Below are 20,110 nucleotides of genomic sequence, written 5' to 3' on the forward strand. Positions count from 1 at the left end.
ACACAATAATGGAACCAAATATACAGTATAAATAACTCATGATTGGTGCGTCTTTACTGTAAGAGATATAGATAATACATACTTAAAGTCATATATTTATTTTAAGTGGTACTTACTTGTAGGCCAGTGCTCCAGCAAAGTGCTTCTGGATGTACGTGTCCATCACAGGTTTGAAGTGGTAGTACTTACTGTCCCTGAGCAGGTTGATGATGAAGACCTGAGCGGAGACATTAATTTAGACATCAGTGTATTTTTGTACGCAAATATTTTATCTACAGATTCTAATTGCTGGCTGAATTTGTTTACATAAATGACGATGACTAGATGTATTATGGTACAAAATAGGCCTGTCACGATAATTACTTTACTTTTGTTCAATACATGATAAATGGAACAATATTTTTTGGGGATCAATATTAATCTTGGGTACTTTTTCATTGTATAGTGGGATAATTTGGGTTATTTTTCTGTACTACAATGAGATTTGAGCTGTAGAAAGTTAAATTATGAACTTCTATGACTCATAATAGGCACAAACTAGCTATTTACGTGTTGTATTCTGTTATTTATTTATTGCAGTTCAAAGTTTTAACAATATTGTGCATGTAGAATGCTTTTATGGGCATAATTCTGCTTTATGGTTAGGCTTCAATATTGTAATTTATCTTCAACTTATATATATCGCACTTCAGACTTTGTTATTATGACAGGCCTAGTGCAAAATGGAAATTAAAGAATAAAAAATCTGAAAAAAAAAAAAAAAACAGGTCAAAACTAAATAATTCCTAATGTTGCTCTAGTCCCAGTGCCAAAGAAAGACAGAAGCCAAGAAGGCCAAGACAGAACAGAATTCACATACCAGTGACTGGAACACCAGAGGTCCATATTTGTCTGTGTTGTCATCAAGAATAGAGAATAAAGTGTCCAAAATGTCTTGAAGAAACTGTAAAAAAAAAAAAAATAGAAATAGAAAAATCATGTTAATAATATTAATATGCACTTTATGGTAGTTGTTTTGATGTATTGTGTATGTTGAGGAAAACAAGGAAACAAAAAGCAAGATATGAGTCGAACAAAAAACAAAAAAATCAATACTATATAATTAAGCATTTATAAAACTTAAAATGATATGTATGGATAATTTGAAGCCCACCTTGACTATCTCCTCCCCGCTGACGTGCCGTAAGCGTCCCAGGATGTCCATGACCCGGTCTGGATGGGCTTTCCACTTGAGGAGGGCCAAAAGATCCACTGGAAAACAACAGCAAGTTTCAATGTTTGTTTGCTGTCCAGTGTTTAAGAGCTGGGTGCAGATAAAAGATATAATGCAGGACTAAACCAGGTCTAAACCAGGACTAAATCTACTCACCGTTCTGTGTGAGCTTGGTGGAGGAGAGCTGTGTGCAGATCCAGAAGCTCTCCTTGGTGTTGCGTTGGAAGATGAGGCTGGAGGGGATGTTGGGGCAGCTGTTGAAGTCCTCTTTGCAGCAGGGCAGGCCCAGGTACAGGGCGTGGTTACTGAACGTCGTGTTCTCATCGCACTATTGAGAAACACAGGCAAAGTATATGGTAATAAACAGTGCTGAAAGACTGTCTGGATCTATTTATAAAGAGTTTGTATCCATGAAATAGGAAATGATGGCATATATTCAGACCTTGTAAACATAGAGTTCATGGCTTTCATCTGACAGCGTGGTCCCATCTTCTCTCATCAGAGGAGTGAAGGAAAACCCAAACAGCTTCTTCTCTCCTTTGTCTTTAGCTGCAAAATATACACAGAAAACAGTTAGCTCCGCATCTGTAAAAAGACTCGTTTGAGACTCTTAAGTGTTCAAAAGATGAGAGCACTGCACTTCTACTTTAAAGAGACTAAAAACAAAACAAAAAATCAATGAATTCAAATAAATTAACACAACTAATTGAAATGCCTATCGTCTTCAGGCTACGCAATAGAGGTCTACACACAGCTAGACTATGAAACTATAACCTTTCACATCACTTAAGATAATATTTGTGTTTGTGAGCGCGTGCCAGCCTTCTTACTGGAGCAGTGTCTGAACTCAAAGCGCAGGTGGGAGCCTCTGAAGCGGTCAATAGGGATAGGCAGTTTGATGACCTCGCTCCAGCGTGGACTGTTGTTGTGGTACAGGACGAACGAGCGGTGTTCAGGGACGTTAGGCTCTCCTGACCCCAGGCTGATGCAGTCCTGACCGGAGAGAAGACAACAAGCTAAATATACACTGCTAATGACGAGCAAATGCAGTCATGCAAGAATGAATCTGTGGCTACATTTCTTGTACATCACCGCTGAGTGTGTAGAGGGCAGACATTTTAATACTTACAGGCTCATATTACTCTATTTTTTGATCTATGTTATAATGTTGTTTCCTCATCAAAAACATATCTGGAGTTGTTTTGCTTCATTCACACATTTTGAACTCAGACATCCTGCATATTTAGAGTTCTTCTCTCAGACAGAAAATATTCTGTTCCACCTTGTGATGGTACAGATTATCCCCAGGTTTGACTATCCCAAATTTAAGATTTTTTAAAGACCTTTTTAAGACCACTTCAAAGAAAATTAAGACCAACATCGCACACATTATGCGTGCAAAAAACACCAGATCCAATTCTAATAATGATCAACCAACTACCGGTACTATATCTGGAATCTAAGAGCCACTGTGGATTAAAACTAGACTTTTCCATGATCCATCCAACATCTTCCTTAACTGTACTGATTGTTTACTCATTGCCGCTGGCGCCAGAAACCAAAGTACTGTTTGCATATACTCCAAATTAGACAAGTTGTTGTTTTTTTCCTCCATTTAACATTGCATTACAGCCCGGTTGAGTATACAAAAAAATAGACCTTAGTGAAAAAAATAAGACTTGGACAACATAATTTAAGACTTTTTAAGGCCTTAATTTACGAACACGACATTTTTAAAGTCCATACACCTTCACCAGAATCATCTAGATAATTTCAGCCCTGGTATTGCCAATCTCGACTGAACAAAAGGTAAAAGGCAGATGTTAACTTGAAAACTACCGCTTCATGACATCACAAGGTTGAACAGAGCATTTTGAGCATTGGAGATATGGGCAGATTAATAATGAAGGGTTATTCGAACATGTGTGAATGGATCCAAACACAACTCCAGGTATGTTTTGATGAGGTAACAACATTCTAATATGGCTAAAAGCTCAAAAGAGTCAATTTTGTGTAATATAGGACCTCTAAGTGCCATTAAAAATATTTTGTCTATTGTTTTATTAAAGAATAAAACTAACTGAATATTAATATTTGTGTCTAGAATGACCATTTTATCTTAGTGTTGGTGTTATAATTTGATAATACCTTGAGGATCTCCCCGTCTGCGTACAGCACATACACAGTGACCTCGATGTTCTTCTGGACGCTCTTTCCTCCTCGCTCAAAGTCTCCTCGCTCCAAGGGTCAGGTACAGGTCGTTTCGGACGTCACCTGGTTTCAAAAAGGACAAAAATAGTATTCAGCTTAACAGAGAACAACGTGTAATTTAACTTTTATTACATGTACCTTGATCTACTAGCATTTCACACCGTATGGCATAACAGACAAGAGCATGTTAGATTTTTCAACTTGTTCATTTGCTCAGATATTTGGTATGCATTATTCACTGGTTTCAAAATATGGCAGCAGCCCTCCACTGCGATAGCAATTAAGCAAACTAAATGAAAATATTATATCCTTTGAATGAACGGTATTCAGAAAAATTCTTCATTTCAGATAGGAATTGTTTGCCAGGTTAATGAGTTGGGTTTAGAAAAATATCTGAAGAGTGAGGCATCCTTCAAAGTACATATTTTGGAGGAAATACTAAAAAAGATATATTAAAAATGTATTATTACTTTTTCAACAGCTTGTTCTTAAAGGTGCACTGTGTAACTTTTCTGATGGAGGGTCTGTCAGATGTCTCCATGGAGATGTTATTGCTTTGTCTGGAATGTTTCACAGTATGGTAAACTTTCTTATCTTCATGGAGGCCAAAGAGTAAGATCAATACCAGACCAAGCTACAAGTCAGATCTGTGGAGAGGTCACCCCACACATAGGTATATTTGAGCTATAAAACCACCTGTAATTTAAATAAATGTAAGGTAGAGCTGTTTAATGTCATACTGTGGAACATTCCGGGCAGAGTAATCCATATCTATAGAAACAAGCAGGTGACGGAGGCCCAACTAACTTGTTCTAACCGATCTATTCTCATGTTTTATGTTTCGTATTTCCATATTGGACAGACCGCAATGTATTTATATGAGAATGGTCTAGTGGGGGACAGAGTTAAACAGCTCAGACATGCAGAAGACTAATGACCCCAGTTAACATGTGTGTGTGTGTGTGTGTGTGTGTGTGTGTGTGGTGTGTGTGTGTGTGTGGGTGGGTGCGTGCGTGTGTATGTGTGTGTGTTTGTGTGTGTGTGCATTCATCATACAGGCCTGTCCCAATACAGAGGAGCTGTCAGGGAGGCCAGGGGAGACCTACTCTGTCACTGACACCAGGGGGCAGGGGAGAGCGGGAGGGAGGGAGGGAGGGGGAAAGTGAGAAAAAAGAGAGAGTTGAGAAAGAGAGAAGGGATGGAGTGGAAGAGATAGAATGGAAATAGAAAGACAGAAAGAGAGAGGGAGGGATAAAGAGAGCGCACGATATTCATCATATTGTGGGGACGATTCTGAATACACGCAATTCACAGGGATCTGCCTCTGTTACATTATTACTAGATTAAAAACAAGAATTAAAGTTCAGATTTGGGTACGGTTAGGCACGAAGGTTGGTTAAGGTCAGTGTGCAAAATACAGAGGGTGCTGGGGGTGCGATTAAACCATCACATTCCTTAAAAAGCCCCGTGGGAACAGAGATACCTCCAATTGTGAAAGGTAACAATGTTCCCCGTTAAAACCGCGGGTCGTCCTCATCTCAAGTTATCATGATGAACTCATAAAACAGCAGCATGTAGAACTTTATACGCAATTCACCGCACATCAGCCCGGAGCAGAAGCACTGAGTTCAGGTAACAGCAGCAGCCAACAGTGCTGAAGACACAGGAGCACTCACTGTAGGGTCCAGTCCGGTCCTTGGTCTTGTGCCGTCCTCCGAGTGCGTTGGTCAGATAGGTCAGGAGGCTCCGTCCTCCATGTGCTGGTTCCAGACGGGGGCAAGCAAGACCAGTGCGCAGTGGACTGGGTCTGATCAGTTCGGTGCCATCGTCTGCGTGCTGGTTCCGTGTGGGGAAAATGAGAATGCACTGTGGACTACAGGTCCGGGCGGGCTGTTCCGGTCCTCCATGCTCAAGGACTGCGACTGTTTCAGAGGTGGTGCAGAATCCAGACAGAAGCGTGAATCCCGTTTGGTTTGTTATATGCTGAGCGGTCCGTCCTCCACCCATTTGGTTCTTCCTTCTCAGGTCGAGGCTCCTAACGTCCTAACTCTTCCCTGCTCTAGGTCATCTGAGCCCGACCTGAACCAGAGCTGCTCCCGCTGGGTCAGGACTCTGGTTTGGATCTAGTCCGACTGCATTTTTCTCTAACTGGACCTCCTCAAATTTTAGTTGAATACCCCTGCTATAGGCTATCTGTGGCATCCACCTTGGTGTCTTTTTTCACATTTGAGTCTGTATAACAATTCAGAGATGGGGACCTCCATGAATATTGATGCGTATTTTGCACACTGGTTAAGGTTAGGATTAATGTTTGGGTCAAATAAATGTCAATGTAATGTCCCTAAGAAGCATCGAATCCTAATGAGTGTGAGAGAGAGTGGAATGAGTGAGAAAAAAAGAAAATAGAGAAATGAGACAGATTTGAGAGAGAGGTGTGTGTGTAATAGAGAGATAGAGACATACGGAGAGTGGACGATTGATAGAAAGAGAGGAAGGGATGGAGCCAAGGAGAGTGATGAATAACAATACTGAAGGTACACTTTGTCCTAACAGTGTATTGGGATTGAGAACTTCTCAGTGCTTCTTTTCAGCCTGATAATTCAAAATGACGATTACATAGGAGAATGTCGAGTGCACTGACCTGGCATGATGACATCGGGGAAGCCCAGTTTGCGGGTCATGGCGACTCCTCTGCTGAAGATCACTGGGTTTTCTCTTCTCACCTGATCTATGTCCCCACGCAACAACTGAAGAGAGATGATCAGCCCTACGGAAAAAAAGAGGTTTTAGTTTATTTTACACAAAACTTTACTGAAAATAAATCTTAAGTTTAATTAAATATATAGTATTTTATATTGCATTGATGGTTCAGAGTAAAAGGTAATTACAAGAAGTACTTGGCCTGCTTGTTTCATGGTGACAAATGAGGATCCAATATGAGAAAAGTGGCTGATACCCTATTTCTTTCATATAATAAAGTAAAATTTGTCTTGCCCCAGTCCTGGTAGTATATTGTGTAAGCTCTTCTTAGCGTCAAAGTATGACTAATGTGTGTTGTTTCCATCAATGTATAAAACATTTTTTGCATCCGTGATTTACATTTGCAGACTTGGAGAGACTTATTCATGCGTTTGTCTCCAGTGGGTTAGTCTACTGTAACGGCCTGCTCGCTCTAAGACAACTGCAGTATATCCAGAACACTGCACTTTTGGGTCCTGACTTGAACCAGGAAGTATGGGCACATAAGTCCTGTGCTCAAGTCTCTGCACTGGCTCCTGTGGCTCAGAGAATAGACTTTACAGCAGCTGTATTTGCATTAGATTGTATTATAGATTGTATTATCTGTTATCTCTTGTGTATGAGTCTCTCCATGGCCTAGCACTAAAGTACATCTCTGACATGTTAGTGATACATATATGAACCATCTCGTACTCTGAGGACCTCAGGGACCGGTCTCCTGCTGGTGCCCAGAGTCAGGACTGAACACGGGGAGTCAGCGTTTCACTTTTATCAGCTAAAACCTGGATCAGTCTTCCTGAACATGTGCCACAAGCCTCTATTTTGACAATGTTTAAATCCAGGCTCAGAACAGTTCTGTTTAGCTGCATATGATTGAAAGGTTTTCAATCAGCACTCTCCTCTCTCATTTAACGTCTCTCTTTTTAATTTGATGATGATTATTTATATTTTGAATCATTTTTAATTACTTCATGTACGTATTGTGCTATACAAATAAACTCGCCTTGCCTTACTTTATTTACAAGCTGAATATTTTTTCTTTTTTTTTTTTACTTCAGAATGATATTCAGAATCTACTCATATTCTATGTAAAAATTAATAAATCAGTTCCACACTGTATGAGGGCAGTTCTCTTACCGTAGTTGTTGCTGGGAGTGGTGTATTTTGTACTGGACTTCCTGATGATGTTTTCGTGGATCTGGTACCATTCATTCTCATTGTTACATCTGCAGACGACAGGCACGTTTTAAGCAAGGAACAAAAAGATGACGCAATTGCAGTGATATCAAGAGTAATTTAGTAGATTTAATATATTTACAATTATCATTAGTCTCATTATCAGCAGCATACTCATTATCATCATTATTATACTATTCATTATCCATCCATTATCATCACCATTATTCTCATCAGCATCATCTTTATCCATATCATTATCTTTGTCATTATCCTCTTCATCACCCTCACCATTGTCATCATTATATTCGTTAACTTCATCATCATCATAAATGGCATCATAATTACCATCGTCATTGCCCTCAGCATCATAAAATCATCATTAACCATATCATTATCCTCATCGTCATTTTCATTATCATCATTATTATCATCATCATTGTCCTCTTCATCACCCTCATCATTATCACCAATATCATAGTCGTTATGTCATAGTTGTTATCGTTATCATTATAATTTCCATTATCATTGTCATCCTCATCGTTACCCTCATCATCATCCTCATCATTATTGCCATTATCATCTCTATAATTTTCATCATTATCCTCATTGTTGTCATTGTTTTCTTCATCACTCACATCATTACATTATTATCATTACCCTCATCATCCTCATTATCATTATTGTCATTATCCGTGTCATTATTATCACTGTTATCGTTTTCTTCATCACCTTCATCATCATCATCACAATTACCATTATCATTGTCATCATCATCGTTATCATCATTACCCTTATCATCTTCATCATCATCAATGTTGTCATTATCCTCTATCATTATCATCGTCATTATCCTCACTGTCGTCATTTTTTCCTCATCATCATAGTCATTATCTTCTTCATCATCATCATCATCATAATTGCCATTATCATTATCATTGTCATCATCATCTTTTTCATTACCCTCATCATCCTCATCATCATTATTGTCATTATTCTCTCCATCATTTTCATCGTCACTATCCTCACTGTCGTCATTGTTTTCTTCATCACTCTCATCATTATCATAGTCGTTATCTTCATCATCACCTCATCAGCATCATCATTACTCACATCATCATCATTATCCTCAACATCATTTTCACTGTTCTCATATTATCATCATCATTGTCGTCATAATTATCCTCTTCATCATCCTTAATGCCATTATCATCATTATCACAGTCATTAACATCATTCTCATCATCATCATCATCATCCATGTGTACACCAAAAATATTTTGCTATGTAATCTTTGTGTAAGAGAAGCAAAAAGTATTCCACTTTCTTTCCAAAAATGTAAAAAAAAGACTTTTACACAACACCAATCTCTGCGCCTCAAATGCGTGAGCCTAAATGATAACAAAAATGCGAACAGAATCATAACAAATCATTCTCTTCACACTAGCTTTTCTTCCATCAAACTGGGAGCTCACGGCCTTGTACAGAAGACGTGTGTTGGACTATAAAACACAAGTTCATCTGAGGCAGCACATGGACAGTTACATCACACCGCCAGAGGGAGCGCTCTGGGGCTCCTGCAGGCTAGTCTTTAGAAGTCACGGCCAATGGGAGTCCCTGCTAAACAGACTGTCTCTGTCTCTATAGTTTGTGTGGGAAGAGGCAGTGCGCTGGTGGCAATGTTCAAAAAGACAGCGGTGAGGAAGAATATATCGTGTGTTACAAATAAGGCAGTTTTGTGTTATTTTTTTTTCAACTACTCTTAATGTTGGGCTTTGGATATGAGCTACAGTTACTAGTAGTTCAAACTATCTATAATTAGTACTACACCTTTACAAGTATTTCTGATTTCGGTACTACTATTGAGTACTAATTTCTATTCACAACTTGCTTCTTTTTCCAATAGGTTAATACCGCCAACAGAGCCCAAAGGAAGTCATCATCTGCCTGTTTCCAAACATCTTCTGGTTTCATGATGTAAACATGAATAGAGCTACTGATGCTTTTTTTTTTTTTAACAATATAAAATTTAAATAAAAAACTAAAATACTGGTACCATCACAGCTGAGCTGAAAGGCAAAGCTCTCAATTTACCAGGTAATCTACGGTCCTACCCTCACCTATGGTCATGAGCCTTGGGTAATGACCGAAAGTACAAGATCGCGGATACAAACAGCCAAAATGAGTTTCCTCCGGGGGGTGGCTGGGTGCTCGCTTAGAGATAGGGTGAGGAGCTCACTCATGGGTGAGGAGCTCAGTCATACGGGAGGAGCTTGGAGTAGAGAGGTGGCTTGGGCATTTGTTCAGGATGCCTCCTGGACCTCTCCTATGTGAGGTGTTCCGGGCATGTTCCACCGGAAGGAGGTCGCGGGGAAGACCCAGGACAGGCTGGAGGGACTATGTCTCTCGGCTGCACTGGGAACGCCTCGGGGAACTGGAGGAAGCATCCGGAGTGAGGGAAGTCTGGGAGTCCCTGCTTAGATTGTTGCCCTCACGACCCAGACCCAGATACACAAAAGAAAATAGATGGATGGATGAACGGTACATCACAAAGCAGCTGCTAGACAGAAAGCGCAGAACAGTGTTTTCTGTTCTGTTGATAGTCAAAGTCTCACCTTGCTTTTCAAAGGCAAAATATTGATGTTAAAAAGCTGACATGAAATACGAAATACTATTGTAGTATTCAAAATGTGTAAATTCTTTTCGAGTCTGTATACCATTTAATTTAGTATGTACTTATTGAGGAACTACATTAATTTGGGGCAAAAGAAATATATATATACTGATACACATATTCACTAGTTTGCATTTAGAAGAAATTAAGAAGGAAGAAAGATAAACAAACCAGCAGTAATAACTTTTAAATGCACTACAAAGCCTCTCATATTTACCCTAACTTTGATGGATGTCTCATGCTGATTATGTTATATTTGTCTCCTGTTTCTATTGGTATTTATGGTTCCAGGCATTCATTTACATCTAATTAAATTTCACAACTGGGTGCATTTTTAAATTTCTATTTTTGAGTTTCACTGCAAGGCACACAGAAAAAAAGTCTTTATTTCCTATTACCAAATGGATAAATGTGTCTTACTGAAAATACTGTATTTTGCTGTAAGCTGTTATACATCGAATTACTATCCAGAGAGTCCACGTTGCCGCTTCGTTATAGTCACAGTAGTACTCACGTGTACACTTTAAGTACAAAGTCTTTCTCCTCTTTGAGCTCGGAGATGGTTTGGAGTACATCGCTCATGGCCAGAACTGCACATCCGTATGGCCGGCGGTACTGCACGTGAGGAGGGCCCTTCTTACTGTCATTCAGCAACATCCGCCCTGAAACAAGACGAGAGAATAGTGTACTTAAAGGTGCATTGTGTCATTTTTCTAGTGGAGTTTCCGTCAAATGCTTTTCTCCATGGAGATGTTATTGCTTTGAATTGAATGTTCCACAGTATAACATTAAATAGCTCTAACGTTTATTCATTTACAGGTGGTTTTATGACTCAAAAATATCTAGAAATACTTGTAATTTGGTCTAGTTTGGTCTCCATGAAGATAGAAAGGTTTAATACTGGGAAATATTCCATAAAGATTTTAAAGTGTATATGTTTTACTTTTAATTCACTACATTTTTAACAGGAATGAAAAGTGAAAGTATTTGTTATTATTATGTTTGACCTGTTGAAAAGCCTGAGGGTTTATTTTTTTAACACATCTGTAGCTTGAGCAAACAAAAATCTACAAATAAAACAGCTAGAAAAAATGATTCAGTTGTTTCTGTTGAACAAAAATCACCACAAATCTTCATCATAATCAAAACAGTTGAAGTTCTATTAGATCTCATACTTTTACTTTTTACTCATTAAATACATTTTTAAACAACTAAATCAATACTTTTACTTTGGTAGTTTTTTTTCACATGATACTTTTACTTTCATTGCTCTGGCATATGTACTCTATGTTTACTTAAGGAATAAAACTGTGTATTCTTCCACCATTGAACGATATCCACTGTTGTTGAGTCCTTGAGCAAAACATTTTACTCTCCTATTTGTGAATATGTGTGATTGGTCATGAGCAGAAAACTTGATAATTATTTAGATTAGAATAAGTTTATGGACACATTTTTGAGCACATCGAGGGGCCAAGGCATCAAAATTAAAGTAAATATATTATCCTTTTAGGTCCTGTCATTTGACCGATCCTTCAAAGTGTTTTTTGTCAACAATATCTTCTATTAAAAGTTGTTATATATAAAGAGTAAATCCATCTTACCTGTGCGTATCACCTGTGCTACAATGTACAGGTCTCTCTTCATGTCTTTGTTGCTCAGATCCTAAAACACAACAATGATGATGAAGTTAATGGTAATCAATCAATAATGTAAATTTGAATTAAAGTAGATGTTTTTGGGGGTTTTTCTTACCGTGAAGAGTGCACACAGCCGGTCCACTTTCTCTGGGTTCTTTGGTCCTCCATTTTTGTTAAGTCTCACCATGAACTTCTCACTAGAAAACAAGAAGAAAGAAAAGTATTAGACCACTGTCCAGATTTACCTCAATGATGAAAAACTATAATTTATGTAGCAGTGCTTCTTCTGCTAATACTTTCAACTACTTACTGTATATCACCACTGCTAATACCTAACAACATCTCACCACAGCTGTCATTACACGATTATACTTAATGGGAATTATGCACACACATTTTCTTTTGTATTGCCACTACCAACAGCAAGGCTGGTGCCACCTAGTGCCTCCACTCAATTTCATTCCTCTCCAGGGACTAGGTCAGGAATCGGAACACACTAGACGGTTTGCAAGAAACCCGGTGTGTATGAGTCTGGGCACCAGCCAATTAGTGAAGAGCCATATATTCTGTGTTGGAAATGATTCCCCAGGTCGATGATTTAAAGCCAGAACAAAGAGAATGTTTGGTGAATTTTATCAAGAGGGAAAGACGTTATTGCCCTTCTTCCTATGGGATTTGGGAAAAGCTTAATATACCAGTTAGCCCCTTTAACGGTGCATTACATACGTCACAACCAAATAGCAGCGATTGGTTAAATACAAAAAGTACCCGCCTACCATCAAGCAAACGAATCCTAATGCTGCGACGTCAGATGGTTTCCACGAAGTGAAACCATCTGATGAATCAAGCTACCAACATACACAATAACCAAATCTAAAATGTTTCCATGTCTAATACTGCCACAAGACTACACACTAAGAAAACACATCAAAAAGTACCATAAAAACATAAATTAAATAAGAAGAAAGTGTAGCAAAACAAACTTGTAATTAAGTTTTCTCATTTTAATACTATCACTGATTCTTAATGAAGTTGATTATGCCGTGTATTTACAAAAACGTTTCTTGATTTGAATTGACAAAAAAATAAAAATCTTTCAATAAAATACTTCTACAGAGATTTTTTGTGCTTTTTTTTAAGTAATTATAAAAATCTAATAAATCAAAACTTTCATGTTTTAATACTGTCTGTAGCCACTGCACTGTACTGTCTAATGGGAGACAAAACTCCTTTTTCCATGTTTTTTGCAAAAGTTTTCTTGATATGAATTGACAATAAAATTCTGTAAATCAAATATATCTGCAGAGACAAAAAAAAGCAAAAATAAACACATATAAATAAAAAATATATATAAATAAATAAAAACAAAAACTGTAAAAAACAAATAAATAACATTCATATTTTAATCCCGCCTCTAGACACTTCACCTTGAATGGCAGGCAGGATTTTAATGAAGGCACTTTCCTTGTATTTGTAAAAGCTTTCCATGATTTGAATTGACACTCAAATTCTGTAAATCTAATACTTCTGCAGAGACAAAAAAGCAATAAATAAATAAAAGCAAAAAAATAAAAATAAAACAACACAAAATACAGTAAAAAACCAAATAAATGGCGTTCATATTTTAATCCCGCCTCTAGAAACTGCACCTTGAGTGGCAGGCAGGATTTTAATGAAGCCACTTTCCATGTATTTGTAAAAGCTTTCCGTGATTTGACACTCAGATTCCGTAAACAGACTTGATCCAGGCGATAATACCTCTCTGGTGTACGCACATCTTTACAAACAGGAGCCGCCGAGAGCCCCAAATCCTCACAAACAATGTCGGAATATTTAAACAGGCTCTTCACCCGAGTACTGTGGCTTAGCAAACACACAACGCTGGCTAAATATGTGCTCTACCGTCAGCATTTGTGCGCTATGTTTTCAGGGTGATTTTGCGAAGCGTTATGGGAATTCGAGAGGTCACGCTGGTCTAGGTCAGAATAGTGCGGTAAATGTAGCTTGACCTGTTCGATTTCTTGACAAAGTGGGAGTTAAAAGTTTTATAACAGCTTTATTTCTACAAAAAATGTTATATAGACTATACAACCCATCCACAAATACAACGTGTGGTAGTGATGAAATTGTAGACTGAATGTTTTTTACAGAATTCCAACTCTTTTTCAAAATTTATAAACTTTTCCATGACTTTTTCAGGACCAAAAGTGAATTTTCCTTGACTTTACGGCACCTATGTGTAGAATTGATCAGACTTTTAGTGCTGAAAATGAAATGTTAACCTTTTCCACTCACCTTATGGTTTGGTTTTATAGTTTTTAACATTTAAAATACTGTCAGTGCATTTATTGTTGTCTCTTTTAAACAAAAGGCACAAACTTTCGTAAATAATCATAACAGCTTAATGATAACTTAACAGAACGCTGAGGTGCATGAAAGAGATACTAAAACTCCATGACTTTTCCAAAACTTCCATTGAATTTGCAAAATTTCATGACTTTTCTAGGCCTGGAAAATGACATTTTCAATTTCCATGACTTTTCCAGGATTTCCATGACCGTGGGAACCCTGTTTTTTATTTATTTATTTATTTATTTTTATACAGTGGAATGTGGTTAAATGGAAACTGAATCACACAGTTTGGTATTGAACCTTTCTAGTTTCACACAGACCAAACCTAACCAACTTACAGGTCAGATCTGTGGAGAAGCAACCTTACTCACAGTCAGAATGCCTGTTTATCTTGATATATATATAGCTATAAATCCACCTGTAATTAAGTAAATGTAAGGTAAAGCTCAGGGGTATAGTGGACGTGGTAAGCTGTCCACCCACTTCTCCCGACATGGTTATATAAAAATATAAATAACTACAACTTAAATGTCAAACCAAAGCTACTGGGAATAGTGAAAACAACCTACATACCAAATAACCTGTGACATGAGGGGACTGAACCAGGACTAAACCAGGAGGACTAAAGCAGCACTAAACCAGGTCTAAACCGTGTCTAAACCAGAAGTGAACCAGGACTGAGTGTCGGGATGGGCCAGGAGGTGCGCCTGTGTAGACCGTCGGGTGACCGCAGGCGGAAGGACCGCTAAGAGCAGCCGTCGCTTCATCGTGCTTTGTGAACATCCTGCTCTGCGGGCTCGGTGTTCGGTGTGTCTCTCTCAAGTCCTGTTTTAGTTCTCTTTTAGTCCTGGTTTAGACTTGCTTTAATCCTGTTTTAGTCCTGGTTTAGACCTGGTTTAGTCTGGTTTTAGTCCCGTTTTAATCCTGTTTTAGTCCTGGTTCAGTCCTGTTTCAGTCCTGGTTCATGTGTTTTAGACTATGATTTATGTTCTGTAGGTGATTATGAATGGCGTTAATGTTAATAACTTGACTCTGCATCATTTTGAGTACAATGGGACAATAAACAGCTTTACCACTGGTAGAACTGTTTAATGTCATACCGTGGAACATTTGAGGGAGCAATGCCATACCCATAGAAACAAGCAGGTGACGGAAGAACCAAATCTTTTTCTTTCTAATTTTAACTCTGACTGAACATAAGAATCAGCACAGAAGCAAAGGAGGCAACACGAGAGAGAGTGTCGAGCATAAAAAGCAAATTCGCCTTATAAGTTTGTTTTTTAATTATTATTATTATTGTAGCTCAATGTTTTATTTAAAGTATGGATCATTTCAAAGGGTACACACACTCCCGCTGTCAGTTTGAACCATTTTAATCAAATCTGAGCCTTGGTCATTTCTCTCTGTGATTAGTTTGTAGATAAAATGAATGACCTCTCACATTGGCTTCTGTCAGATTAATTAATAGTGAAAGAAAAGAAAGAAAAGATTAAACAAAAAATCTTTTCTGTCAGCTGGACAAAGAGGCTCTTAGAGGCTCTTTGAAGCGAATGCATCCAAAAGATTCATAAAAGAGTCAAAAGTCCCTTCAGTAAGTGTAATAACACTGAAGGCAAGGTCATGTGTAGCTTTGTGAGGGCCCTTTGCAAAATTTATAAAAACAAAATGGACTGATTCCTTCTGTTTGAGATGGTCTACGAACATATGCACATTTACTGTAATTAAAAAACATATTAATCTAACAAATAATGATGGAAATGAAAACAGAAATACATTTGAATTGCGTTAAAAGTCCAAATTAAATAAATATGATTAAAAATAGGTATGTGAAAGGTTCCATGTAGATCCATTATTTTACAAGTCAGTATTTAATTAGATGACCTATAACAGAAGGATTTATTAAAACACAAATAATATCTCCATTCTTAAATCCTTGAGACGTCCTGTGTTACTGTTTCATTAAATGGCTTTATGTAATTTAATCTTAGAAACAAGAAAGTACAAAGTATGTCAGCTATAGTTTTTAATGGCTTAATAAATTCTGGATAAAGTTTTAGGAGAAGCTGGAGGCCAAAACATCTCCTCTTTTAATTACCGCTTCAACACCTGTGTGCCACGGGGACGCAGTCTGAGCCTCCAACTCAAAAACATCGTTCACTTTGGATTATTTGAGGCTTGTTATGTAAGACAATTTATATACAACTCATTCTCAAGTACAAAACTCAGTACTTAAAGGTGCACTACATAACTTTTCTGGTGGAGGGTCTGTTGTTTGTCGGAGATGTTATTGCATTGCACAGTATCTCTGTTGCATTAAAATTACAGGTGTTTATATTGTTACACAACACCATAATAAAAAACATATATCATATTTTATGGACTATAAGGCGCACCGGATTATTAGGCACATTAGGTGAAAAGAAACGGACAACAATTGAAGCTGATCCCCTAGCCCAGACATCCACGATCCATTGGCAGATCGTGGCATAATTCGCCCGGCGTTGCCTCCCTGTCTTGGTGAATGAGTATTTTGAATGTGAATGTGGGTGGATAATCCAAATCAAGACCATCTTTGTCATTTCCTATATTTATATATATTTATTTATAAATATAAATAAATGTTTTTATAAATCTATCTCCGTTTGATCTGGTTAATGAACTGGCTTCAAGTTCATAACATTTACAGTTACACTATCTTACTGGTTTTGTGGTGATATTGAGCAGCCTCTGCATATTCACCGGCTGTAAAGAAATATGATCGTCGAGTGTCAGATCTCGAATCCAAGACAAGACCGAGTCCAAGCACCATCAAGACCGAGACAAGACCGAGTCCAAATGCGCTTGAGTCCGAGGCGAGACCAAGTCCGTAAAAAAGTGATCTCGAGACGGGTCTCAAGTATACGACACTACTACCTAGTGTTGTTACAATACAAAAATGTCAAATTTGATTTCAATACTAAAAAGATTACTCAGTACTGAGCATTAGTTCCTGTGCCACAGTGATAATAAAAACACTTCTATAGACAATAGAATGTGATTGTCAACATTAAATAGCAGTAATTTCTTTTCTATTATCATGTGGTCTTATATCTGTGTAATCCCTCAGTCTTCCAGGTAGGTTCCTTAGCATCCATGGGCGTATAGTCGTCTATGTGCTCTTAAACTGGTTCATTTCTGTCCAGTGAACGTGACTTTTTAGTATCAATACCTGCTCAAATGCTCTAGTTTCTATAATACTTTTTATTATAGTTTATTATCTGATTTTCTATACTTTTGAGAACTAAAACTTCCATCTACAACAACAGAAAACGTGTATTGTATGAAAAACCCATAACCCATAACCCAAAAACCCAAACCCCCTTTTAACATGAGCTCACATAATGCTGATGTAGAGTGGTTGGGTCGTGCATGTGTTCCCGGGGTCACGTGATCAGACTGAGATACAGAAACATAACTATATGAATATATATGACAGTATTTCCACATGAGAGCCTTCACCTCCCTAGTATACAACACATCTGCAGCCCTCACTAACACGCTAACACGCCAACACGGAGATATGTGAGACCACTGAAAAGTATATAGGGCAAATTCAGCTCATGAGAACATCATGGATCTACTTCTGCATACAATGTACTATATGTCGTTGTTTCTTGTTGTTTTATATGGCTACAAAAATGTAAACAGGACATATGATATAAACTTGTTTTTATGAGGCTTTAAGCATGTTAAATCAGAGTTCTGTCATCATTATCTTGGTCAGAGCTGTAATCCTGTATTGTCCTGCATTTGAGGCTGCACAATCTTAGAGACTCACAACATCTACGTTTTTACCTACCGCCTATCTCCACCTACAGGTTTATTTTTATATTAACAAAATAATCTGACTCTGTCTCATTCATGCATGTTCAAAAAGCCACACACTACAGGTGAATTTGCCCGATTTTGGCTGCAATTCTCTTCTCCCCGAGTTTTGAAGAGACGTGACCCAACTTTTTGTCTTCGTATGTGATTTTGAAGTCACTGTGCTCCTCATGTGTGTGGTGTCAGGTCGTTACCACTCAACATCAGCAACGGCAGGGTAACAGCCAATAAAACAGAGCGTCAGGGGCAGAGGAGTAACGGACAGAGAGGCGCAACATACAAACTCTGGAAATAGCAAAAATAATTATTACTCACTTCTCGTAAAGGTGTAAATTTAAACTGCAGCATCTCATCCACATTATCCATAGAATTTGTCCTCTGCAAATAATGACACCCAGTCCACAAGGTGTTCTTTAAAAGTAAAAAGGCAAGAGTAGCTCCTCACGTGTGTCTGTTTACATCCACACAGCGCACAGATTGAGGTGAAGCTGCAGATCAGCGACAGTGACTCTACTTCCTGTGGACTTTATCACCAATCTTTGATGGTAATGGTAAATGGTCACATTTTTCTATAGCGCTTTTCCACCTTCAAGGCACTCAAAGCGCTTTACAACAAGGAACCACTCACCCATTCACACACACATTCACACACCAGTGTACACAGACACTTTGATGCTTTAATAATTATTTATCTGAAGTATTGCACCACATTTCATAAATAATAATAACACAGTTTGACTTGTATCTAAACTAGAAGTATTACAAGTCTCAAAGCGAGGGATTTTACTATAGGACAGGAAACAGCTGACATGATCGCGCTCACAACTTTATACCCTGTGGTCCGCCGCCGTATCTTGCTGCAGTCTTTGTGATCGGAGATTTAAAATCTCATAAGATTCTCCTCGTGTTGGTGGTGTGTTCTTTTTGTTGCACGTTTAAAAATTGTTTACGAAAATCCTGTAGTGTGTGGAGACCTTTAGACATTTTTCAGCTAAAATAAACATTTCATTGAGAACCTGCAGTGAAATACCAATTATCAATTTTGTACTGTCTTTATTGCCTATGTTTATATAATTTGCATATAACAAAAAAAGTATATACCATATTTTTTGGACAATAAGTCACACTTTTTTCATGGTTTGGGTGGTCCTGCAACTTATCCTCCAAAGCGACTTATACTTCAAAAAATACGGTAACTATTACTTGCGTATAATAATAATCAGAATACATTTTATTACCATTGTCAGTGAACAAAATAAGAAACTAGAAACTTGGCTGCTAATCTGCCCCACTGACCCCTCTGACCACCACCAACACCCACGCACATTCATATTAGGCGATGTGGGTGTAGTGTCTTGCCTAAGGACATAAGAACAGTTTTTTACCCCACTGTGGCATCTGACATTTCCAGCGGGCTCCCATCCAAGTACTACCAGGCACGACCCTGCTTAGCGTCCGCGATCTGACGAGATTAGCTGTGACTTGTTTGAAAACGTCCTAAAATTATTTCAACTTTGCCGTCACATCTGTGCACACTGGTCTCCTTCAATAACCCCGAAACAGCTGCAACTCAAAGTCACACTCGCTCAACTGATGCCAGGGTACTCTACGCATGATTATTATTGAGTTACATGAATATAAAACAGGAAAAATAACACAAACGCACATTTTGTAGGATGAGAATTGCTAAATGTTACACCTCCAGTCCAATTACTTCAATAGGCCTACACAACTAACTGTCCTCTAAAGTAATAAAGGATGTAATCAGGATTTTACAGTGAACATTTATGTGCAGTAAAATTCAGACTGATTTATACTTGATAATTAAACTAAGCATAAACTCATTTTTAATTGCTTTCGTGAGTATAGTTTTAGGTCGAGTTGTGTCAGAGAATACGTGAAAACTGAGCTATGGAGAAGTGAAAATCTCATTAAAAAGGGGATGTTAAGATCTCATTTTCAGATTCTGTTTGAGTGGTGTTTAAGTAAAGAGATATTCACTGTTTGATGAAAGGTTAAACTTGTGAAACTTATGTGTTCTTTATTTATATAATGCTAATCTGTTACAATAAAGTTAAAGGTGCATTGTGTAACTTTTCTAGTGGAGGGTCTGTCAAACCAACTTCCACCCAAAAAGTTACCCAATCCTACTTTCTCCTAGCCAGGCTGGCCCCATCTAGTGCCTCCACTCAATTTCAATTTCTTTTCAGCGACTCGGTCAGGAATCAGAATACACTAGAC

General features: G+C 38.0%; 1 protein-coding gene across 1 annotated transcript in view; it reads right to left on the reverse strand.

The window, feature by feature from the left end:
• The window catches only part of LOC110155845 (dedicator of cytokinesis protein 3-like), a 166,330-nt gene that overhangs the window by 43,315 nt on the left and 102,905 nt on the right, over positions 1-20,110 (reverse strand). Inside the window, 13 exon segments of the mRNA XM_055160298.1 lie at positions 117-217; positions 860-943; positions 1,154-1,251; positions 1,370-1,541; positions 1,656-1,762; positions 2,044-2,206; positions 3,362-3,457; positions 3,459-3,487; positions 6,066-6,191; positions 7,301-7,389; positions 10,528-10,675; positions 11,618-11,678; positions 11,769-11,850. Of these exon segments, the coding sequence (XP_055016273.1) occupies positions 117-217; positions 860-943; positions 1,154-1,251; positions 1,370-1,541; positions 1,656-1,762; positions 2,044-2,206; positions 3,362-3,457; positions 3,459-3,487; positions 6,066-6,191; positions 7,301-7,389; positions 10,528-10,675; positions 11,618-11,678; positions 11,769-11,850 (1,356 nt within the window).

Source organism: Boleophthalmus pectinirostris, unplaced genomic scaffold (assembly GCF_026225935.1).
Source record: "Boleophthalmus pectinirostris isolate CB_2022bp ecotype Guang Dong unplaced genomic scaffold, ASM2622593v1 HiC_scaffold_3, whole genome shotgun sequence".
NCBI classification, from domain to species: Eukaryota; Metazoa; Chordata; class Actinopteri; order Gobiiformes; family Gobiidae; genus Boleophthalmus; species Boleophthalmus pectinirostris.